This window comes from Nelusetta ayraudi, unplaced genomic scaffold, assembly GCF_046127955.1.
Source record: "Nelusetta ayraudi isolate G7.1 ecotype Tasmania unplaced genomic scaffold, CSIRO-AGI_Nayr_v1 ptg000002l, whole genome shotgun sequence".
NCBI classification, from domain to species: domain Eukaryota; kingdom Metazoa; phylum Chordata; class Actinopteri; order Tetraodontiformes; family Monacanthidae; genus Nelusetta; species Nelusetta ayraudi.
Window position 1 is genome coordinate 1783667 of NW_027466052.1, and position 22757 is coordinate 1806423.

General features: G+C 43.9%; 1 protein-coding gene and 1 long non-coding RNA gene across 2 annotated transcripts; both read right to left on the reverse strand.

Moving 5' to 3' along the window:
• Positions 1–17699: 17699 nt before the first annotated feature.
• Positions 17700–18173, reverse strand: LOC142887677 (uncharacterized). The gene is made up of 3 exons (XR_012926578.1): positions 18078–18173; positions 17919–18016; positions 17700–17815 (listed from the first exon to the last, which is right to left on the reverse strand). It is a non-coding gene; the product is annotated as an uncharacterized LOC142887677 (long non-coding RNA).
• Positions 18174–19258: 1085 nt separating this feature from the next.
• On the reverse strand, positions 19259–21406 carry cartl (cocaine- and amphetamine-regulated transcript-like). The gene is made up of 3 exons (XM_076025486.1): positions 21212–21406; positions 20848–20925; positions 19259–19669 (listed from the first exon to the last, which is right to left on the reverse strand). Exons 1-3 carry the CDS (start codon positions 21356–21358, stop codon positions 19562–19564), a joined length of 333 nt encoding a protein of 110 aa, XP_075881601.1. The 5' UTR covers positions 21359–21406; the 3' UTR covers positions 19259–19561.
• Positions 21407–22757: the final 1351 nt, after the last annotated feature.

Below are 22757 nucleotides of genomic sequence, written 5' to 3' on the forward strand. Positions count from 1 at the left end.
GATTCAGTGTTATAAGAGTCATTTCAATAAAAAGCTAAATATGGAGGGGCTTCAATTAGGCTGTTGCCAACAAACCTTGGCACATTTTACACACTGCACCTTTAAAAATGAGTCAGTCACTTTTGTCAGCAGGAAGAAAAACATCCAGTGGTGGTGTTAGTCATCGTCGTCTTTAAGACGAGGCTGACTTTTCGTTCCCTCCAGAATACGTGACACAAAATGAAAAAAAGGCCACTGTTTAAATTTCAGTGTTGTCACAGTTCCTCCAAAGGTACTGACTCGTGTCTCTGAGTTCTGACAGTCAGCGCGACAACATCGCATTCACCGCAACCAGCTGATTTAACCCACAGCGGCGAGCAGAATTTAAAGCAGCCTGATGGGACGACTGGGACAATATTAACTGCAGTCTGAGGAAGACGCTTTGGACTTCATAATTAAAACATTAAGGCTGTCATTAACAATGCGTTAATGGCGATTAGGTTAAATTAGAGGCATAATGCTCTAAGTTTTGATCAATTGCAAGCATTTTGTCCCTTCCATTCCCCGTAGTCAGGTCCCCAAGCTGTAGCGCCATGTTTCAACACTGCACTCTGCTAACCATAGCTGTGTGTAATTGTCCAATTTATACTGCAGTTATGGTTTAAGCCAGACATGAGAAAACTATGGCCGGAGGACCATATGCGGCCCATTAAAGTTTTTAATCCGTCCCGCCTAACTTGAAGAAATCATATTAATAGTAAGCAGGTAATAAAACAGCTGTATTTCATCATTTTTTTTCCAATGTTTTAAGGCTGTTGTCAGGCTTTGTTCATTTTCACTTGACATTAAAGCACATGTTTTCCAAATATCCCATTCTTTTTTCCTATGAGGTGGTTCACCAAAGCACTCCATCCATCTGCTTCTGCTCCGGCCCCTCTGTCATATTCTAGAGCCCATTTTGACTTTCACTATCGTTTTTGGAGCCGTTAGCATAAGCATGATGATTCAGCTTAAGCCCCTCCCACTTCTTGTTAGCTAACTGGAATCAATATTAAAGAGTTTTTTTTTCCTGGCCAAAGGTGGTTCCTGTATTTAAAGGTTGCTCTTTCACACTCATGTCTCATTTTCCCTTCTTGTGCCTGTTTCTAATTAGTCATTTAGTGACTTGACCGCTGGCTGGGCCTTCTCCAATCAGATTAGCCTTGATGAGTGATTGTTTCTGTCTCTACAATCAGCCCCCAAGAGAGACGACCGGGTTCCTCCTCCACCTCCTCCATTCCAGGAACACTGACTGTGACGGCGTGAAAACCCTCATCAGGAACAATCCATTTAAATCTCGTTAGCATTCCAGCCTTATGACCCACAAGGAGAAAATAAATGTGCAGTTCGTCCATCATCGCCGTGGCTGCATGATCACCTGACCACCGGCGTTGTTCATCAAGAGCCAAAGGGGAAACAAAGGTCTCAGTCAGTCATGGTCATTAAATGAGATCAAGGAACTTTATTTTCTCTGACTTTTCAATTGTAATGCTGGCAATTCATCTGCCAATCAGGACATTTTTATTGCATTCACTGCATTTAAATTAGAATTGTTTTATAATTCTATTTGCCAGCAGGAACAATTAAGCGCTCCTCTGCTCCTGCTGCAGCTCTGCTCATATCTCCCCTTTTCTTTCCTTGCCTTTTGTCTCGTCCAGACAAATAGCCGCCCACACCTTTGCCGGTATTTCAAAGCTGTTCTTTTTTCTCTCTCTCTATGTCGTGGTGTTGTCCAGTTTCTCCTGCATCACTGAAATGCCTGTGCAGAGACGAGGCATTCCAGTGAGCTCCACCTGACAGCCGCCGCTGTTCAAAAGACGCAGCTGCAGCATCGCACAGCGGAGGGCTAATGAGCAGAGGGTCGAATGTCTCTTTGGTCTCAGGAAGTTTTCTGAATTTCAGGTGGACTCAACCTTGAGGACCATGTTTAATTGTTCCTTTACAGAATCTGTGATTACCTTCTCTTTTATCGGAGGTGGCAAAAGTGTTCACATTCTGTACTTAAGTTAAAGTACAGTTACTTGTGTTCAAAAAAATACTCTGGGAAAAGTAAAAGTACTAATTCAACTTCTTTACTCAAGTAAAAGTAAGAAAGTACAGGTTCTGAAATTTACATAAGCAAAAAGTACAAATGTAGTTAATGCGACAATAAATCGTTGATAAGCCAAGTTACTCTAAAATAATCTCCGTCTAAAATGTCATCCACTTTTATATGCAACTACACAACATCAGAGTTCATCAGAGTTACAAAATCTTTTAATCACTAAAGTAACCATCATGTTTTTCCAATGTAAGGAGTAGAAAGTGCAGATATTTGTGTACAAATGTAGGGTGTGAAAGAAAAACATCAGAAAAAGAAATACTCAAATAAATAACAGATACCTGAAAAATCTGCTTAAGTACATTATCAAAGTAGTTGACTTCCCGCCTTCCCACCTCTGTCTTTTATATGCTGTTGTGTCAAATAAAAAAAAAAACAATCAGTCCCTTTGTGACTGACCTGCATGACTGACAACAATCAGTCATGCAGGGGGCTCACGCAAGGCAGCAAAGATCAGCGGAACCTGTAAAATCCCAACAGCTCCTGATCAGTTGAGAAGATGCAACTGGTAGGAAGACTCTAAAATTGGGTGTCATGTTTCTTTCTGCAAGGAAATACATTATACGTTGTACATTGTGTCATGGAGTTGAGTTTAATTTTATGAGCTTTATTTAAAACTGTAATGTAAACTTAGAGAAAAAATATTTATGGTATTTTTTTAAATGCAAATTACGAATACAAACTATGACTTGAAATTACTAATGAAGGCACAATGGTACAACGGTTAGCGCTGTCGCCTCGCAGCAAGAAGGTTGTGGGTTCGATTCCAGGCCTGGGACCTTTCTGTGTGGAGTTTGTATGTTCTGCGTCCGTGTGGGTTTTCTCCGGGTTCCCCGGCTTCCTCCCACAATCAAAAAAACATGCATGTAAGGTGAATTCGAAACTCTAAATTGTCTGTAGGTGTGAATGGTTGTTTGTCTCTATGTGGCCCTGTGATGAACTGGCGACTTGTCCAGGGTGTCACCCTGCCTTCGCGTTATGACAGCAGGGAGAGGCTGAGCTCAGGGTCACGGGGGTCTGCTGGGTTTGGAAAATGGATGGATGGAATTACTAATGAATTCAAATGTCAAGATATGATCAGTGAAGCACTCTTTTCTAATAAAATGAGCTTTTTTTTCCTTTTCATTTTATTAGGTTATCAACCAGCTCTATTATTTTTAAGAAACAAAATCAAATAATGAGAGTTGTCCTTTGTGTCTTTCAAGAGTTGATTCAATTGTCATCAAGTTCAGGTCGAGTTGTGGTAGCTAAAAATCATAACATAACTTGACTGTTGGTTCCAATCACTTAAGATAAAACATAAAAATTTACTTGACTAGTTTTTTTTTTGTAATTACACTTTTAAATTTGTAGTTGTAATTTGTATATTTTTAACCTTTATTGAATGTATAAGTCTATTCCAGCGTTGCTCTCACTGTTGTTGCACAGCAATTGCTCCATCGATGACAAATATTGATTGAAAGGAAAAAAATCATATATTGTTTTTTTTTTTTTTTTACATTTGAATAATCAAAATTGGCTTCATGAGGGCAAAGCATCTTGTAATATTAGTGATTTATGATCCTCCTGTGCATACAACTTGGATACGATAAGCTGCAGAAGCGCTGTTTTCTAACGTTTAGAACGATGGTAGGAATTCACCCTAAACAGGAAGAGTCGCCTTCCGTTACCAAAACTGTTTAATGGTTGCGTTTCTAAGGGGACACCAGTGTCCTTGTGCCTCCTCACTCTCCAGTGACTCATCGGGACCTGATCTGCGCTGTCGGACCATCACCGATAAGTCTTATTGACTGATGGGCGCCGAGGAGTCACTCGGTGGTCATGATTAACCCATGATTAATCTCTCATCACCGGCTTCTTCACTCCATACAGAAAAAAAAAACCCTGGTGTGTAAATCTGCCTGCACTCTGCTGTAGGACCTCAGAAGAAGCTTCACAGTTGCAGACACGCTCCTGAGCTGCACGACGGCTTGTTGGTTTAAAAATCAAGCGCGACCAGGAGTTCAGTTCCTGGTTTGAATCACCCTCATCTCGCCACGAGCGGGCTGGCCACCTGTCAATCAGGGCGGTCCTGGGCGGTCCAGCTGTCAATCAGGGCGGTCCAGTTTCGCTCACTGCTGCTGTGAAGTCGTCACCACAAGCGGCAGGTGTGTGTTATCGGGGTTCGACAAGGTGTTTGGGGAGGAGATTACAGTCCAAAAAAAAAAAAAAAAAATCGGTTTAACACTTTTTGCTTGTTTGATGGTTCGCCAGCAGCGAAGCCTTTTTCTGCCTCTGTTGCCACGCAAAATCAACAGCTTTAAAAGTGGGATAGTGGCGCCGGTCAATCCGCTCACGTCAGCTCACGTGTGATTCTACAAACAGATGTTCTAATTTGGAGGCGCCGGTGCTGCAAAAGTCTGATTATTGTCAAACGTGAAAATGGAGTTTGAAAAACATTTGGCATGAAAACAAAAAAAGACATCAGATAACAGTGAGGTAGCTAGAGGTGACGCTAACTTCGTACAGCCTATTAGCACAGCTACTAGCCTAACAAAACAGATTGTCGGTGTTGTCAACGCTGTGTGTTGTGGTCACTGTTCTTGCTGATGATTTCGGCTGTGTCCGATATCGCCCCCTACTGACTATATAGACTAGAGGCTACACCATTTTGTATTAGTGTTTAAATCCCATTGGTATTAAAAACTGTATCCCACAGTGCATCGCTAAAAGTAGTGCGCTACCGAGGGTCACAAACCAGGCAATATATACCATCATGTATTGCGCTTTTGCTAACCCAAAGGTAAAACAGGTGAGAGAAGTCGAGCTTTTGTTTTTTTTTAAATGTGGGAAAACGCTTAGTATCGTATGAACTTTGCACAAAAATGCATATATAAGTGTAAATTAATTTTTGTCTATTTTTTAATTTATTTATTAACACCTGCGGGATATTTTAATTGATTGTTAACGGTGCCACAGGTGGTGCCCGAAAGATTTTTTTTATTTCAATTGGGATAATGAGTCAGTGCAAGCCTAACTACGCAAACTATGTAAGTTGGCTACATAGAACTTTCTGTAAAGGGAGGAGGAAAGGAGTGAGTTATTTCGGACACAGCCAAAGGCTTCGACTACGAACCACTGACAGACGTCGGCTACTTCCACCAAACAGGTGCCTATGGAAATGACCGTTTATCAAACGTGAACCAATAAAAAATGTAACGTTAAGTCCGGTTGAAGACGTGCTGCTGCAGCTGCAAGCAGCACTGTTAGTAAGCACCCACAGACCAGCTGCAGGAGATTAGACTAGACCGGAGATTAGCATCAACTGGCTAAAAGACAGGAAAAAAAATTAATGCCATGATAATATCTCTGTCTTGTGGGCACCGATTTCTCCTCCCGCCACTTTTCGCCAGCTTTGCGCATCTCCATCGCAGTGAAAGCCCTCGGCTCACTTGCTCCTCCTTCCCTCACAATCCCCTCCACCCCCCTCTGCACCCTGTCAGCGAAATCTCCAGCTTTATTTTGTCCCTATCTGCATTATGAACACACAGGGGTGGAGGGGAGAGGCATCAGGCCCGTCTGTGGGCGATGATTAATGCACAAAACTGTCACTTCCTGCCCTGAAAGCGTGGAGCCGAGCCCCCTCCCGAGGGAAGCCGAGCCCAGACGTGTTGCAGCGTGGGCCACAGACGTCCGTCTTTAAATTGTCCGGCGTGGAAGGAGGCACTTTCATCTTCCCTCGCTGGGATTCATTTTTCAACTTTCATGAAAGCAGCAGCACAGGAAAACTAAGAGGTGGGGGCGGCGGGGTGGAGTGGGGGCGGGGGTGCAGAGAGGCAGGGAGGGACGGGGGTGAAAAATAACAGAAGAGCATATCAAAGACGCAGGGCACAATAATGAGCGTGTGGCCTGCAGCATTCGTGGCCCCGCCCACTCCTTGTGAACCCTCTGTACAAAAGGCACAGCTCTCCTCGAGTTGATTGGTCGGCTAAATAACGCAGAGCGACCTGGAGGAGTTCAGCATCCTCGTGCGTCACTCTGAGGTAATGAAGGTTGTTGTGGGTTCGGGACCTCTTCTGCTTCTGTCTGCCTTCATCCATCTTGGAGACACGCACACGGCGCTCCGAGCTGTAATTGCGGCGTGGAGCGTGGAGAAGCTGAGCGACCGCGCCCGGTTTGTTTGTTTGTTTGTTGGTGTTTTTATTTTTTTTTTGCAGCAGTGATTATATGCTACCTCACCGGCACCACACATCCTGAAACACGCCAGCATCTGCTGTTTAACAGACACGCACGCACGCACACACAAACACACACAGACACGGGCAACAGGAAGCTCGCTTACACAGCTCACATGGAAGACTGCGAGCTTTAATATCATTTCAAGTGCAGGAAAGCAATTATCGGAAACTAGATAATTATTTCTCTCGCAAGCCTTCGTCACCTTCTAAAGCTCCTCTAATTACAGCTGCTGCCAGAGTTGCTTGGTGTACACCAGCAGCCAGCTCGACTCAATGCTAACACCAGTGGTGGGCCGAGCATTTCACGTCTGGGCCTTCAATGACGTCGTACTTTGTCATACCTAAATTTATACACCTCATAATGCCACCAATACAAATATAGATGGCGATGTTAAGACGTTATTCAACAGTTTTAATAAGTCCAGAAAAATACCGCTATGCGTGCTGAAGCGAGTTTGTCCAATGAATTGCCCATTTGTTGCTGTTTCATATAAGACACAGAGACAATAAGGAAACAAGCTGTTTATTTAAGTTCTAATTAGGACTCAGTGTTAAAATCCCTTGAAGAATAGTTTACCCGAGATGTTAGTGGGGAGTACCAGCAGGGTTTCCAAGTGAGAACTGTGGTGAGATGGGCGGGGCTGAGAACCTGGGGTTGTCAGGGTCTACGGACACATCAGCATCCGCTCTCAACTCCCCTTCCTCCCAGGCACCCCGCCAGTATGGTAAAGGGGAGGCGGGGTGTAAGACTTCAGTGGGGGTTTCTAAGTGGGAACCGTGGTTCTGTGTGTATGTGTGGGTGCGTAGGCTAAGGGCTTCACTGGAGTCACCAGCAGGACACCGTGCTTCATCTGTGCTTCGATAAACAGTCCCCAACACCTCAAAAGGGCCCATCAGCGTCCCAGATGCGCCCCCTTCTGTCCTTAGCTCCATTTGTGTCTTCCTCTGCGGAGATGTGAATTGGGCATGTGGTGGTATTTTGGGGGCCAGGACGTGTCTGACTAGCGAGCGCTTTGATGGCTTGACGTTGGGCTCGGCCTTGAATTCCCATGTCCTTGAGCAGCCTGGTTGTAGACTTGCCCACGAAGCCTCTGCAGCCAACTTCCACTGGTCAGTCTTTGGCCTTGCAACCGCATTGCTCAGCATCAGCTGCCAGCTCGGCATCCCTAAGGCTCTTGCGTTCGTAGGCCTCCTCCACTGCATCCTCCAAAGGCACAGTGAGTTCTATAATGCATACAGTGCAAAGTGATGTGGACCAGAGCACAAGATCTGGTCTGAGGTTCGTAGTAAAATAAAAACGTAAACTGATTATTTGCATTTGTTTTTGAGAAAAGGCAACAGCAAAACAATTGAAGAAACGGTATTGAAGTTTTCAATAGGTTTGCCAACCGAAAAAATACGGGGTTGTTCCGTATTTGACAACTAAAAGACCTGTCCTGAAATGAACTGATACGGGATGCACTTTATTCCGTATTTTGGGGTCATACAAGAATGAGAGCTCATTATGGTGATTCTCAGTCACTCGCTCACTTGCGGACTGCGTGCGTGCCTCACATGGCCACACACACAAGCAATAAGAAGGGGCAGCTATCTTAGGCTATGGGAGCAGGAGCAAGATACTCTAACCTGGTGTCATGGAAGCGCTGGCTTGAGCTCATTGGTCAGTACTCTCCTCTTCATAGGCATGCAGGCAGCAGAGCCAATCACTATGATCGTATCGTATCGTATCCTAGCAACCAACCGTTTCACCGCCGTGCTCCTCCAGTCCACAACTACGCTGCTGCTAACAGATTAAAAAAAACTGCCTCCTCAGAGTCAGAAAGAGAAAGTGAGAGAGAAGAGGTCAACAACAACCTTCCTCCACCTCCGGCAAAGAATAAAGAAAAACAAAGTACAGAGCCGAGTGGGAATAAGAATGTGTGTGGCTAGAGAGCAATAAGGACAACGTGTACATGGCTAATTGTACCGTCTGCTGCCGCCAATTTTCAATGGATACTTTCCTGATCATAGCTTTACTGGCATTTTGATTTTTTTTTTGGTCAATTTCATACTGCTAAATGTTCAATGTAATTAAGTATCCCAACACCGATACACCATGATATTTTAAAACAATAAGATCAACAGAATCATATGATGCAAGTAGATGTAATGACGAACATTTATTTGTTATAAAAATAATGCATACTACTATATACAACTCATACACACTGCACTGCAAAATAAAAAAATAATTAATTAATAAGAACAAATGCCAGCACACAGTCATTAGTTATGTAGATTTGTTGCTTTCCTACAATGCTGCTAAAGGTTATGGGCCAAGTGGTTTAAAACAACTTAAGGGAAAATATTCCTCTTTATTCAACTTCTTCCACCTCTCCAAAAATTAGTACTGAGAAAATCATGCAACCCTCCTTTTAAAGTTCCTAAAGGATTTTGTTTTGTGAATTTGCAGCGTTTGCTGCCCTCTTCCACCTGAAACTCCCATTTCATTCCAAGTATGGAGAGAATGAAGCTGCACTGACAGGATGGAGACTGTTAAATTGGTCCTCACGCTGCATTTGGTGTCTCAGTAGAACAGAAAATGTTCTTCTTCGGGCCCCCCGGAGTCCCTGGCAACGCCCCCTCCTGTCAGACGCCTGCTGCTACGAAACAAATCTCCCAGTCGTCCGGTGAAGGATGGCGGCAGCATCCTGGTGCCTCTCAGGTCTTAACTGGCCGGTAAAAAGATCCTGACGTACAGCAGGTGACATAGCCAGTATTTCAAGGGTGTGCCCGATCGATTCTACGGCTCAGAGAGTCACATTTTCTAGCAACCGGAACCGTGCATTTCACCACAGAGTGTAAAGTCTGCACATAAATTTGGAATTTGATGAATTACAAATTTGATGCTCCTCAATTGTGTTGAATGATCTTAAATGACATTAGGTGGAATGATCATTTTCTCACCCAGCTCGGCACTCTGCACCTGGAACTTCCCCTCATTTAACTACAATTGTAACGCCAAACCACTCATCTGCTTTTCTTTTCTTTTCTTTTTTTTAAATCTCATGTCATGTCATGTCTACTATGGTCTGCGCAGAAAAGAAAGAGTTTGGTTGTTGTTTTCTTTTATGTCAACAACATAAAATCTTCATGTCAATATGAGTTTAATTTCAATTTGGGGATGAACAGAATTCTGTTGTGTCTGTACAAGGTGCATGTTGTTCTTAGAAAACATGGGCTGGTTATACTGGATCCCATTATATGGAATTTTATGCAAATATACTTGAAAACACCTGCTGCAGTCTGAAGATTGTGAAAAATGTTTCTATCAGCACTTCATTTTTTTTCAGTGGTGCACTGCAGAATGCCTTTCGAACCTTCAGAACATTGTTTGTACCACAAGTTTGATTTTTCTCAATTTGTACCTAAGTTCACTGTTTTTTACACGACGTCATTTCAACGAGTGGGTGGGCCCAACTGTAGAAGGGGGAAGTTCCCTCTGACACTGCCAACACCCTCCGTCATCCGCTCAGGCTTCCGTTTGCAAAGAAACAGCGCCATCTTGTGGCTGCATCTAAGAACCAAAGAAGAGGTTCGGGACAAAATAAAACGGGACTTTCTACCAGAAATATTCAGTCTGTGTTCAGGAGTTGGACGTAGCTAAAACATCACTGTCTGTTCATTCCGTGAGATTCTAAGTAAAGAAATAACATAAAAAGGTTGCCATTTCTTACATTTCAAAGAACAAAGTTTTCAAGGTGCAACATATTTCTTGTTATTCTTCATATGAGGAGCAGAAATAAATCTAGAACACGACATTGAAGGTTTAATATTTTCCCGACAGTCTGGCAGAAATTTCCCATATATTTGGTACTGGACTAATATTTTCACGCCACTGAACTTTCTCACATTAATAAACAACATATGATTTAGAAAAACTGCATACATCGACATTTCTGTTGTAAACTGTAACACTTATGTCTTATTCAAATAAGGAAATTTCCACATAACTTCAAATTATGATGTTGTCAAGGTAACAATTACACAACATAAACTGAGCTGACATCACAGTTCCTTTTATACTCTACTATACTAGATCTGTATTCTGTAGCTGTGATATCTACAGCCTATTAGAACACTTAAGGCCTTGTTTTGCCTGTCAGCCTGACCTAAGCATTGTAGTTTTAACACTAAACAGAAATAATAAACAATTATATCAAAAGATGAGCTGCTAGAGTTCAACATTAGCACCAGTGCTACTTCTTTTTTCTTTTTAAATGAGTAGCTGAACAGACCGTTTCTACTGGACGTTCATCCGTAAACACCAAGAACCAACGAGGACACAGCCTGACTTTTCTCCTTGACCACTTGGTTCCAATGGACTTGTCGCCCCGAGATTTGAATGATGGATCATTTTCATCAGTTTCAGGGCCGTCAGACACTGAATGGAGAAGCTGTCTGTCTGCCGGGAGGAGACATGACTAATCGACACAGGAGGTCCATGTTTCACGCATGTGGTGTCGCAGCGGGCGCCTCAGGTGGGGATGTTTTTTTTTTCACATGTCAGCCTGTGACATACAGACAGCCAGCTGTCAGTGGAGCGCCACCTGTTGACTCCTGTTGGCTCTGCTCACTCTGGTGAGAAACAGATACATACATTCATTCATTCATTCATTCATCTTCTATACCCACTTATTCACGGGGGTCTGCTGGAGCCTATCCCAGCTGTCTTAGAAGGCAGGGTGACACCCTGGACAAGTCGCCAGTTCATCACAGGGCCACATAGAAACAAACAACCATTCACACTCACATGCACACCTACGGACAATTTAGAGTGTTCAGTTGACCTCACATGCATGTTTTTGGAGGAAGCCGGAGAACCCGGAGAGAACCCACACAGACACAGGGAGAACATGCAAACTCCACACAGAAAGGTCACAGGCCCGGGCCCCGGAATCGAACCCACGACCTTCTTGCTGTGAGGCGGCAGCGCTAACCACTGCGCCACCGTGTCGCCAGAAACAGATATGTTGAGTGAAAAATAATGAGCTCATTTCTAATGACGATGGGACCTTATCACACTGTGTGGCCTTAATTAGAACCTCGGACTAATTAGAAAATCCAGCTCAGCTGCAGTTTCTATTACAATCCTCACTCTACTCTTCCTCTGCTCACCATCGATTCCTTCTCAACCTTCTTCTGTTTCGGCTTCAGCAAGGAGAATATTTCCCTCAGGAGCTGCTGGAGACCACAGAAAGGTGAGAGCGTCGATTGGATTCACATCCATCAGCTCCAAATGAGCTGTAATCTTGTTTTAATGGGACGTTAGCACCGTATGTTCAGCCTCGCCCATCTAAAGAAAGAAAAAATAAAACAAGCAGAAAATAAAAAGCTTTTAAATCAAATCAGAATCACTGTTCACACCACAGAAAAGTTTGAAAATACAAAAAAAAATATTTTTAACATTTGCGGGATTGAGCGAGATTGGTCAGAATAAATATTTTATCATTGAGAATTGGTTTATATTATATGGTCTTATTCAGACATTCTCCTGAAATCTCTATTTATTTTTATTAATGTTGGTGGAACATGGAGGACCAGAAGGCTGGACAAAACAAATCAATTGAAAAAAAACAAACAGAAAATAAGATTAATAATTGTTAAACAATAAAACAATTTATAAATAAAGGCATTTTCATTTCTTTGATTTATAATATTTATGTCTGATATTACTTGAGCTAGGCTCCAGCAGACCCCTGTGACCCTGAGCTCAAGAATAAATGGGTACTGAAAATGGATGGCTGGTTGAATTACATAAGATTTCTAAAAAAGGATGAAGTTTGAAAATGGAAACTAGCTTAAGAACATTGAGGAATCCCTAAATGAACAATTTCCTTTAAAATCGATCTGAAATTATTGTTTAAAATGTGGCATTTTCAAGAGTGACTGCAAATGTATCATCCAGTGTATTCACCTGAGACTCATTTGGGCCTTGAATCGATCATAGAATGCAAATGAGCCACAGCTTGTTCCAAGACCTGCCTAATTTTATGGCAACAGTTTTATGTTGTCATTCTGTGAGATAGCTGAGATTATTTGTCTCCAGTATTGATTTTGCCTGCAGCGTTATTCTAGTATTCTGATTCTGAATCTGAATGGCGGTGCTGCTTCACCTGTTTTATATACAAGGGTCTTCATGGTGTATGTGTGTGACAAAACAAAATAGCTCAAATCAAACCAAAGGTACAACCACTAAATTGACTTGTGGCTACCAGAGCACAATTTATGATGATATGGTTTTAACATTGTCATTATTGTGTTTTATCCGGTCTGGGTCTGTTATCCTTCTAGTTACATAATGTATAATCTTGTGTATGCCCTCTCTTCATTTCTCTTCTATCTGGATTGTGTTTATTTTCTTACTGTGGACTGCAAATTATTAGCTTTTTGCTGTGATTCAGCAAGTTTACATAGATTCTTTTTTTCACCACTGTTCATTAATTTAACTTTAAAATTTAAAATGTAACTATCTCTGTTCAAGTTAAGTATTATTATTATTATTATTATTATTAATAATAATAATAATATTTATTAATATTAAATTAAATAATATTTTTATTTTTTATTATTAATATCATCATTATTTTCATGTAGCCTGCTCTATCTGCTGGTCAAACAGCAGTCTGTTGTACGTCAGTTCCACCAAATGTGTGAAATTCTTTGAAAAGTCAGAGCTCCGGACTGGAGGGCAGCGCCGGAAGCGGCACACATCAGTCAAACGTCACACTTTTATTAGCGGGTTTAAGGTCAGAGGTTAACGAGCGACCGTTACCTCCAGGCTGCGAGTCGATGACTGAATGTTTTGTTGCGCCGAACGTTTGTAATTGCTTCATACATCTCCGAGTCTCGGCGGAAACGTTAAAGCATCTGTTTGCAGCGACGGCTGAGACATGCAGCCACCGATCATCAGCTGCAGTGTCGTCAGAGGGCGACAGAGATTAGAGGAGAGACTCAAAAGAAATGCTAAAAAAAAATCTCCAAAAGATTTGTTCGTTCCTTGTGTATTTTATTACATCACTCCGTGAGACAACTTCTGGAACTAATTCTTTAACCGTCTCCTGCCTCAAGAAGATGCTATTTTATGCTATTTTGGGGGGAAATGGATGGGTCCATTAACCTTTGCGTTATGATGTGTTCCTATCGAACTTTGATGGTGTTTGAAGTTCCACATAGGGACGCAGATTCTAGTTTTCAAGTAGACTTTGGCTGAACACCACCGTTTCTATGGTTTGTGCCACAACACACCAGGACAACACTCTTGTGTTGTTCTGCCTCATCATTTCTGTGTGCAGCTCACAGCCTGCGGGGGTCCTGGAGGCAGGTCCTCACAGCCGGACGAGGGTCGGCCAGCCAGCCCAGCATTGACGCGTGAGCTTGCTATTCGGGGCATCTAAATTCAGATAATGATAATCATTTTGGTTATCTCTTCCTATTATTATCGATCCCATCATTGTTATTATTTTTCGGGACTGAGCCACAGCGAAGGCCTGCTCTCATCAAAGCAGGTCTGATGAGAGCAGGCCTGATGAGAGCAGTACATTCCAGCAGGAGGGAACGTCGGTGACGCAACGAGGAAATACGCCGAAGGCTAGACCGTCCTGTGTGGTTTGGTCCGTCCTTCTAGGCTGAGTCCTCGAAGAACGCTTCCTTCAGACGGAGGACACTCGGTTTGAAGGGTGCAGACCCTGAATTGAGACACAGCACCTGAATTGAGACACAGCACTTGTTTTCCTCTGTATCTTCTTCCGGCTTCACAACTTTGGTTCCGTCATCACAGGGCGACCCGCTTGGAGCTGTGCGGCTGCAGGAGAACCAGATTCACGAATCGCCACGACCCGGTCCTGCTTCCCTGGTCCGGATAGAGGAGAACTACTGGTCCAGCTGGCAGCTCCAGGAACCTATTCTCCTCCTGCTCCTCCTAGTCCACCTCCTCACCTCCCTGACTCCGCCCCAGCATGAAGCCTGCCTGCCTGTCTGTTCCTCCGTCGTGCTATTGTTTGTCTGTCTGTCTGTCTGTCTGTCCATCAACTCCAGGCCCAGAAGCTCCAGCTGGCCCGCCGTCAGGTCAGGGGCCATACCGCAGCGGCTCGCGGCCCAACGTCAAGCAGATTTCTGTTGAGATGGCGGCTGCATATTGATCTTTTCTGGTCAGCTGATTCTTGTGTGCAAGTATGTTGGGACTTCAAGGCTGACTTTGATCTGGCGTCCAGTGCCTTGCACCAAAGTCCCTCTTTTCTTTCATCTACGACTATTTCTGCAGCCGTGGAGGAAGGGAAGGCTCAGTATCCCCCAGGATATTTAGGAAATCTGGAAAAGGAGAAATTGGACTCTTGGAACTGCCGCGAAAGAAAAAGAAGAGAGGCAAAAGGAAAAAGGCAGCGCTCGCTCAGTCAGGATGATTATAAAGACTCTTCTGCTCTTCCTTCTGGTTGCTGCTGGTAAGAAAACCCTGTTGAGATGTTTGAGAAGGTACAAAAGCTGCAGGCTGACTCAAGTCTTTCCGCTTCCAACAGTCTTTCACGGCATCAATGGCCAGAACAACACCACCACCACCACCACCAACAACAGCCCAGCCAACGGCGGCAGCCCCTCCCCCGTCCTCCTGGCTGTGGCTGCTGCCGCCGTTCTGCTGGCAAACCTGCTCAAATGATTTCGGTGATGCAGGATGATTGTGAAATGATTATTGATGATTGATTTCGAATGCTGGTTGGAGGAGGAGCTCACTGTTGCTTGGTAACCGTGTGTGTGTGTGTGTGTGTGTGTGTGTGTGTGGCAGGTCGCCAGCTGATCCCCTGGACTGGTCGGTGACTTGAGTGAAGCAGCAGCAGCAGCAGCAGCAGCAGCAGCAACAAGACAGCCACCTCTTAAAACATTAAAGTCACTTTAATGTCCTCAATAAAGATTCTTTCCACGCAGGTGTGTGTCCTAGTTTGTGTGTCAACAAGCGAAGTGGCTACCAGCTAACAAACTAATCAGCTGCTGTCACCTAGCAAGCTAGCAGTCTTCAAAGACAAAATGCAGAGAAAAATACATAATAGAAGGCGTCAATAGAGCAGTAATATGGGAGAATAGAAATAAAAAGATAATAAAATACTACAAGATGCACAAAAGCACTCAATTTTGAGCATAGAGAAAAGAGTCTTCAACCTGGATTGAAACACATTCACACTGACTTCACTTGTGTTGGCAGCTGCTTCCATCAGTGAGCAGCATCACAGCTCAATGCTGCTTCACCATGTTGAGTTTGAACTCTGGGCTCCACTATCTGACCTGAGTCTACACATCTCAAGAGTCCTACTGGGCTTATAATCCATGAGCATTTCATTGATGTATTGGCTTCTAGACCGCGGCTGCAGCAGAACCGTAACCACAAATCTCTGCAACCCGGTCCTGGTTCCCTGATCCAGGTAGAAGAGAACTACTGGTCCAGCTGGTTATGTGTCTCTGTGTCCCTAAAAAAGTGGCCACTGGTCCAGGGTGTCACCCAGCCTTCACCCAGTGACAGCTGGGAGAGACTCCAGCAAACCCCCAAGAGCCTCAGAGCAGCAGGAAGAGGGGATTGTGGATGGATGGATGGATGGATGGATGGATGGATGGATGGAAGGAAAATTGGAAATGGTCAGTAAAAACATTTCTCTTTTTTGATTATGAATGATTAATGTTCCACCTACCTGCCGACATAAACAGCAGCATCACATCCAAACACACCTCTTCATTGACAGAACTTACTGTGATCATTATAATAGTCAGAAGATCTTGATGGATGGATGGATGGAGTGGCAAGACAGCAGAAACGATGCAGACTCTTATTGTGAAGGCAGGATGCTCTGACTTCCTGTTCCGGTCCTGGACGGAGGTGTGTGTGTGTGTGTGTGTGTGCTCCAGGTTAGCCCCGCCCACTGCTCCAATAGAACCCATCTGAATTTTTTTCAAAGTTCAACACTTGTCCCTTATTCTTTTATTTTCAGATTTTTTTCTTTAAAAAAAAGCAAACACAAAAAAGGGAAAAGGGCGTGTGGCTTCACAGGTATCAATTACAACAACAGCAAACACAAAGATGTCTTTTAAATACACTCCTGTAGTCCAGTGCAACAGAACAAGCTCCGCCCACTTCCTCACCCCCAACAGGCTCCAACAGTGAAGTGGGTTTCACACTGAGGTCTGAAAACACCTGGAACACCATCCACTCCCTGCAGCAAAGGATGCTGGGAAATAATTTTTTTTATGTTCACCTATTATTATTTTTGAACAAATCATCTGTCGTTTGTTGTGGTGCTTCAACGCACTCTGACAGGAAGTGACCTGTCCAACCGGTAGAAGCACTTTGTCGACATCATCATTCCGCTGCTAAAAGACTCTTTGAGCAGCTTCCTGTCACCAGCTGCAGGCTGAAGGGGGCGAGGCCACTACAGGTGATTCAGACAGGAAGTGAATGTGTCCGTTGGGGCTGCTGTAGAGGAGAGCGGGGCGGAGCCAGAGAGGTGGGTGGGGCCAGCGGTGGGGTTGAGGGTGGAGTCTGGATGAGACACCTGCAGGAGCCCACCAATCATAGCGCAGCTCTGAAAGAACCGCCTCCGCTTCCATCATCAGGGTCAGGTTGACGCCTCATCCCCCTGCCGTCCACCGGGAGGCAAACAGCACTCGAGCGTGGGGTGGAAGCTGCGGCGGCAGTCGATGGCTTTGGGACTGGGCGGCTGCACTCGCTTCCTGCGCAGCTCCTCGCGACCCAGCGTGCTGGTAGGCCGCCCGGTACTTTTTGTAGAAGGACTCTGCAGAGGAGAGGAAGGGGGCGGAGTCACTGGCTGCGTCTAGCCTAACGCTAAGTGAAGCATTCGTAGTGGCACTCGGAACGCTAACGCTAACTCCAGCAAAACACGCCAGACCTGCCGCCACCGCTGCCGCCACCGCTGCCGCCGACTGAGACTATAGTTTTTGGTTTTGTTTTTTTGCGATAACAGGAAGTGACGTCATCCAAATAAACTGATCACAGGAAGTGATGTCATCAATTAAACAGATCACTGGAAGTGAGGCCATCAATAATTAAGTGACGACAGGAAGTGATGTCATCAATGAAAACTGGTCAGAGGAAGTGATGTCAACAGTTGAAATAGCATCAACAGATCACAGGAAGTGATGTCATCAGTATAAAGCAATTCACTGGAAGTGAGGTCATCAATAATTAAGCGACGACAGGAAGTGATGTCATCGGTGCAGTAGACAGGCGAGGTCTTACTCATGTGGTCTTTGCCCATGGCGGCCAGCGTGAGGAAGAGGAACTCTCGGTAGAGGCTCCTCTGGGTGCGCGGCGAGCCGGGCAGCTTGGCGACGGCCTTGTGCACCTCGTTCATACCCACCCAGCACAGCACCTCCTCCAGGAAGGACAGTGTGAAGGGGTGGTTGTGCCTCCGCCAGCTGTAGGTCCTCATGGGGGCACCACCTGGTGGCGGGAGGACAGAGAGACAACCTGGGTGACCCCCAGGTAGGGGTGTGTGTGTGTGCGTGTGTGTGTGTGTGTGTGTGTGTGTGTGTGTGTGTCCTACTGTGGATCCTCCACAGGATGTAGAGGGGGGGGCCACTGGTTGGTGTCGGGGCCCAGAGTGTCCCACTGGAGCCTCACCCTCACTGCAGAGTTATCCGGCTGCTGTGTGTGTGTGTGTGTGTGTGTGTGTGTGTGTGTGTGTGTATGCTCAGCCTCCTACCAGTGGGAGCTGGCTGACCAGTGGCGAGGCCCTGACCAGCTGCAGCAGGTTGCTGGGCAGCCCCAGGCGCTGGAAGTACCAGAGAAGGTTCCAGAATCATCTTGCTCCACCTGCCATCAAATAACATTCACCTGCAGCCAGGGGGCATCATACTGCCTCTCTGAGAGACTGCGGTCACGCCAGCTACCCTTCGTGCAAGCAGTTTTATTATCTCAAAAAACAAAATCACAGCGTTTTCTGCAAACTCCACCAGATTCTTGTTCTACATGTCCTCAACTACCTCTGAGGTGATTTTCAACGAGTTTCACTGGAGCATTTTTGGATAATCTCGCTCACGTGTGTGTGTGTGTGTGTGTGTGTGTGTGTGTGTGTGTGTGCGTGTGCACTCTGAGTGGCTGCTGCTGCTCTCGGAGCCCGAGTCCTCGGCCAGACCGTTACAGTGCGCCCCCTGGTGGCAGACGTCATTCAAACACCGACGTGTTTGTCTCATCAAGGCCTATATTTTACATTGGACAGACACTTCAAAAAAAAATCTGCATCATTTGCATAGGCTTCTTTCAGAGTCAGCAAATGTCACTGGGCGTCGGCAGAGGACAGGGGTCAATTGCAGGCGTCGGCACAGGTCAGGGGTCATCGGGGTCGGCGTCGGCCACACAAACGCTGCTTGCAGCTTTAATTATCATTGTTGTTGTTGCAAACATTTATAGTTTTTACTGGGTATTCATTGCTATTACTGTTATTATTATTATCACTATACGTATATATATTTTTTCCTTTTTTTTTTGTTTGATTAGATTTTTGATTCTGCACTATGAAATTCATGACCTGAACACTTATATTCATATTTTCACATAATAATCTGACAAAGATCAAAAGGAAAATGTTTGAAAAGATGTGGGGCCTTCGTAAAAGCCTTGAAAAGCAATAGGCAGAACCTTCTGTTCAATAAAAAAAAAACCTTCTTTACCTTATGTATAAAAAAAAAAATTGAGAAAAGGGTTTTGAAAACAAAATAGGTAAAATTAACTTTCATGCCAGAAACTTCTGTTTTAAATCAAAGCAATCAGATTACTTCATGCCTTCTTCTTCTAATGAGGTCATTCAGCTTTTTGAAGCTGCAGCTCCTTTGCTGTTTTGGATGAAAGACTTACAGTACAATAAAAAGTCAAGTCAAGATGTCGTGGCGTGTGAGAACACAAGTTTATTCACATGAAGATGCACAAACTGACAGTCTTCATTCCTCAGACGGATCGCAGCAACGTCGACTAACTAAAGCAGGTTTAACACGATGCAAGAATCACCGGCGGCGCCAAAGGTTGACGCACCGCAGGAGTCCACGCTGTCTCTCGGACGGACGCACAGTTTCAGTGAGGTGGGAGGAGGGGAGAAGGGTAGGAAGAAGAGCGGGGAGGGGAGGTGCAGTGCAGGTGAGGGTGGGTGGAGGGAGGGAGGTGGAGGGGAGGCAGGACGTCCTGCTTTGGTCCTCAGATGCACTTGAGCAGGTAGGAGTTGCAGTTGGTGCCTCGGCCGCAGTCGCACAGCTGCCCGATGCGAGGCCCCCGTCTCATGGCGCAGCGGTCGCCCATCCCGCACTGGGAGCCAGAGGCACATGTTAATACAGCTACTTGGTTTGGTTTGTTTCTTTTTTTAATAGTTTTTTTAATTGAACCAAAAAAATCTGCATATTTATTTAGCCCTCTGTTCACTACCTCCTGCTAAAACTGCATGTTCTGCTGGGCCTGCAAGTGTATGTTTTTAGCTAATGTCGGCCCTTCTAGTGTCAGACAAACACATTTTTAACTTAAAAAAAATGACTTTGAATGTATAGGAGGTGGGACGCTGATTAGTGGGGACCTTTAATATTCCTACGTGATTCACATTAGAGTTAATAAACCATCCCTGTCACTGACTCTGGTCCACTCACTGGAGCTTATGCTTTTTGTTCCTCAGCTGACTGGACTGGCGTCCGAGCCACATCCATTGTTGCCTTTTTTCTTCTTATCTTTTAATTAGCAGTGGCAGCGTCTCTTGCTGGCAGCTTTAATTAATTAAACAGCAGCAGCAGCTAATGAACCTCAGTCTGCTTGATTTTGTGCTACTATATCTGGACACATTTAAAAACTCACCCAGGCTATAATATGTTTAACAGATGAATTATTATCTCGACTATTAATTAATCTGCCCTGCAGTGTTTAAAGTAATTCGAGTGAACTTTGTCTGTGTCGTCAATCATATCAATCTCTCTATGAATGATGGCATTAATACATTTGATTGAAAATATAAAATCATTTTTCATTTATTATCATTTATTTATTTATTTCTCTTGCTGTTTATCCTTCATCTTGTTGCTTTTTTAACATCAACTTTGCCTGACTGCCTCTGTTTATATATGTATATATACATACATATACATAATACATATAAACACGCATATATATATATATATATGTATGTATATATATATATATATATATATATATATATATATATATATATATATATATATATATATATACATACACATATATATATATATATATATATATATATATATATATACATATATATACATATGTATCCATTGCCTCATGTTTAACATCCTGCGCTGTCTTTTTTTTTGTCATGGCAAGTCTTTTAGAAACAAACTACAAACATGCTTTTGACTTGTTCTGTTTATAAATTGATGCCAGAAGATATTTTAACGTCTGCGTGTTTCTCAAGGAGGCAAACGAGCCGTGTGCGATGACTGTGAAGTGAGTGATGCGGCTACCAGTGCGATGCTTCCTCTTTTCTCCATGGAGGGAACCTGGCTGCTCGTCCTCCCCAGCAGAACCTCCAGAGCTTCCGCCTGCACAACAACAGGATGAAGGTAAGAGACTGTCACTTATTCCTTCCTCTTCCTGCCATCCCTGTCTGTCCGTCTGTCTGTCTGCTCTCACTGCTGCTGAACCTCTGCCTCTGATGAGCCAAAGACAATCATCTGCCATGGTGGACAAAAACATTCCCTTCAATTTAGTTCCCTAGATTTAACACGCTCAACAATGTAATCAGGTTACTTTTTGACATCATCATCCTGTAAAGTTGAAGAATCCTGAATCATTTGCGTCAGATCTATGAGTCCATGTGATACTGACCAGGTCTCTGTTGGCCACTGCTGAGGGCAGGTACGTCTCAAAGTCCTCGTCGGCGGTCACTTCCGGTGGTGCCTGACCGTGACACTTGGTGGACAGGAAGCCGAGCAGCAGCAGCAGCATCCCGCGGAGCATCCCGGAGCTGTCCATGGTGCTGGTGGCGGAGGATGTCAGGAGGAGACGGAGAAGCTTGGGGTTGCAGGAGGTCTGCAGGAGAGCCTCCCGGAGCCCCTCCTCTCTTATAGGGACCCGCAGAGCCCCGCCCTCCTCACAGAGGGCATGGCTGGACGGACATCCCACTGCTGGAGTCACTCGGAGTGAAGAGAATTGAGATGGAAATTAAAGTTGTCTGATCTTAGTCTAGAAATGAATTATTTAATGAAAAAATGTTTACAGGAAGGAAAACATGAAGCCAAGTCAAGAAGCAAATTCAGATTCAGTTTTCTGTCTGCTATTGTCACAACGCAAATACACTATTCACATATATATGGTATTATCAGATTTAATTTATATTGTTACTTTCTACCATTTTATTATTATTGTTATTATTAAGACGTTCTATTTAATGGTATCTTTCATGCAACTGAAGGACCTTAGATAAGCAAAATATAAAGTATGCAATGAAACAGAAAACAAAGGCTACTAAATTATAATCCAGATTGTAAAAAGTAAAAAAAGGTTAAAAAAACAAACAAAAAACAAAAAAACAAAAAAACAAAAAAACAAAAACAAAAAACAAGCAAGGTGAACAGCAAGTGCATTTACTGTTCACCTTTTGTTGTTTGTGAATTTTCACAGAATACAAGCACCTCTTGCTCCATCGTCTCTGACAGAGACATGGAATAAAAGAGGCCGAGACATGTGTGTGACAAAAATTAGAAACACGCAGGCAAATCAGTGAAATTCAGTGAAAAGCAAATCACACACTCTAATGTGAATATTGTACAGTTTATTCCACTTCTCTATATTGTTATTTTTTTGTGAAGTAGAACTTTAATTGGCCATGTTGTTGAAACGCGCACTATAAAGAAACTATAGGGGGGGTGTTCTGTTCTGCTCTGATTTCCTTTTTATTTTTTGTTCTGATTTCCTTGTCATCGCCTCTTTATTTAGTCGGCCAGCAGGGGGCGATTTACTTTCCGGTTCTCTTGCCGTCAACGTGACGTTTTCAGATGCCTGGACGGATTCTGGCCACTGACTCTCTTGCAAGCTGCAACAGCCGGACTTTATTTCCAAAAATATTTACTTCTGATATTTACATATATTTCATATTTATGTATCTTTTATATATATATTTATTTTTTGCTAAAATGTTTGCTGAACATGTAAAAACTCCCTGTCGTTGGCATGTTAACCACTAATGGCTGTTTACACACTTGGAAGAGAAATCCTCTCAGTTGAGAACACCTGTAGTCATCATTGAGGTTATGAGAACTTTCAAGTCAAGCAGTGGGATGAGGCTCCCAAAATTAAAGTCTTGTGGTTGTGAAAATGTGTGTAAATGTGACAGCCATAGCTGTTACATAGTTTGGTTCCACTTTTATTTAAC

What these genes read in the sequence shown, in the direction of transcription:
- cartl (XM_076025486.1), bottom strand. Translation starts at nt 21,358, where the DNA reads ATGGACAGCTCCGGGATGCTCCGCGGGATGCTGCTGCTGCTGCTCGGC. An exon ending in CAGTGGCCAACAGAGACCTG is followed by an intron (nt 20,926 to 21,211) that starts GTCAGTATCACA and finishes GTTGTTGTGCAG; the next exon opens with GCGGAAGCTCTGGAGGTTCT. An exon ending in AAAGAGGAAGCATCGCACTG is followed by an intron (nt 19,670 to 20,847) that starts GTAGCCGCATCA and finishes TCTGGCTCCCAG; the next exon opens with TGCGGGATGGGCGACCGCTG.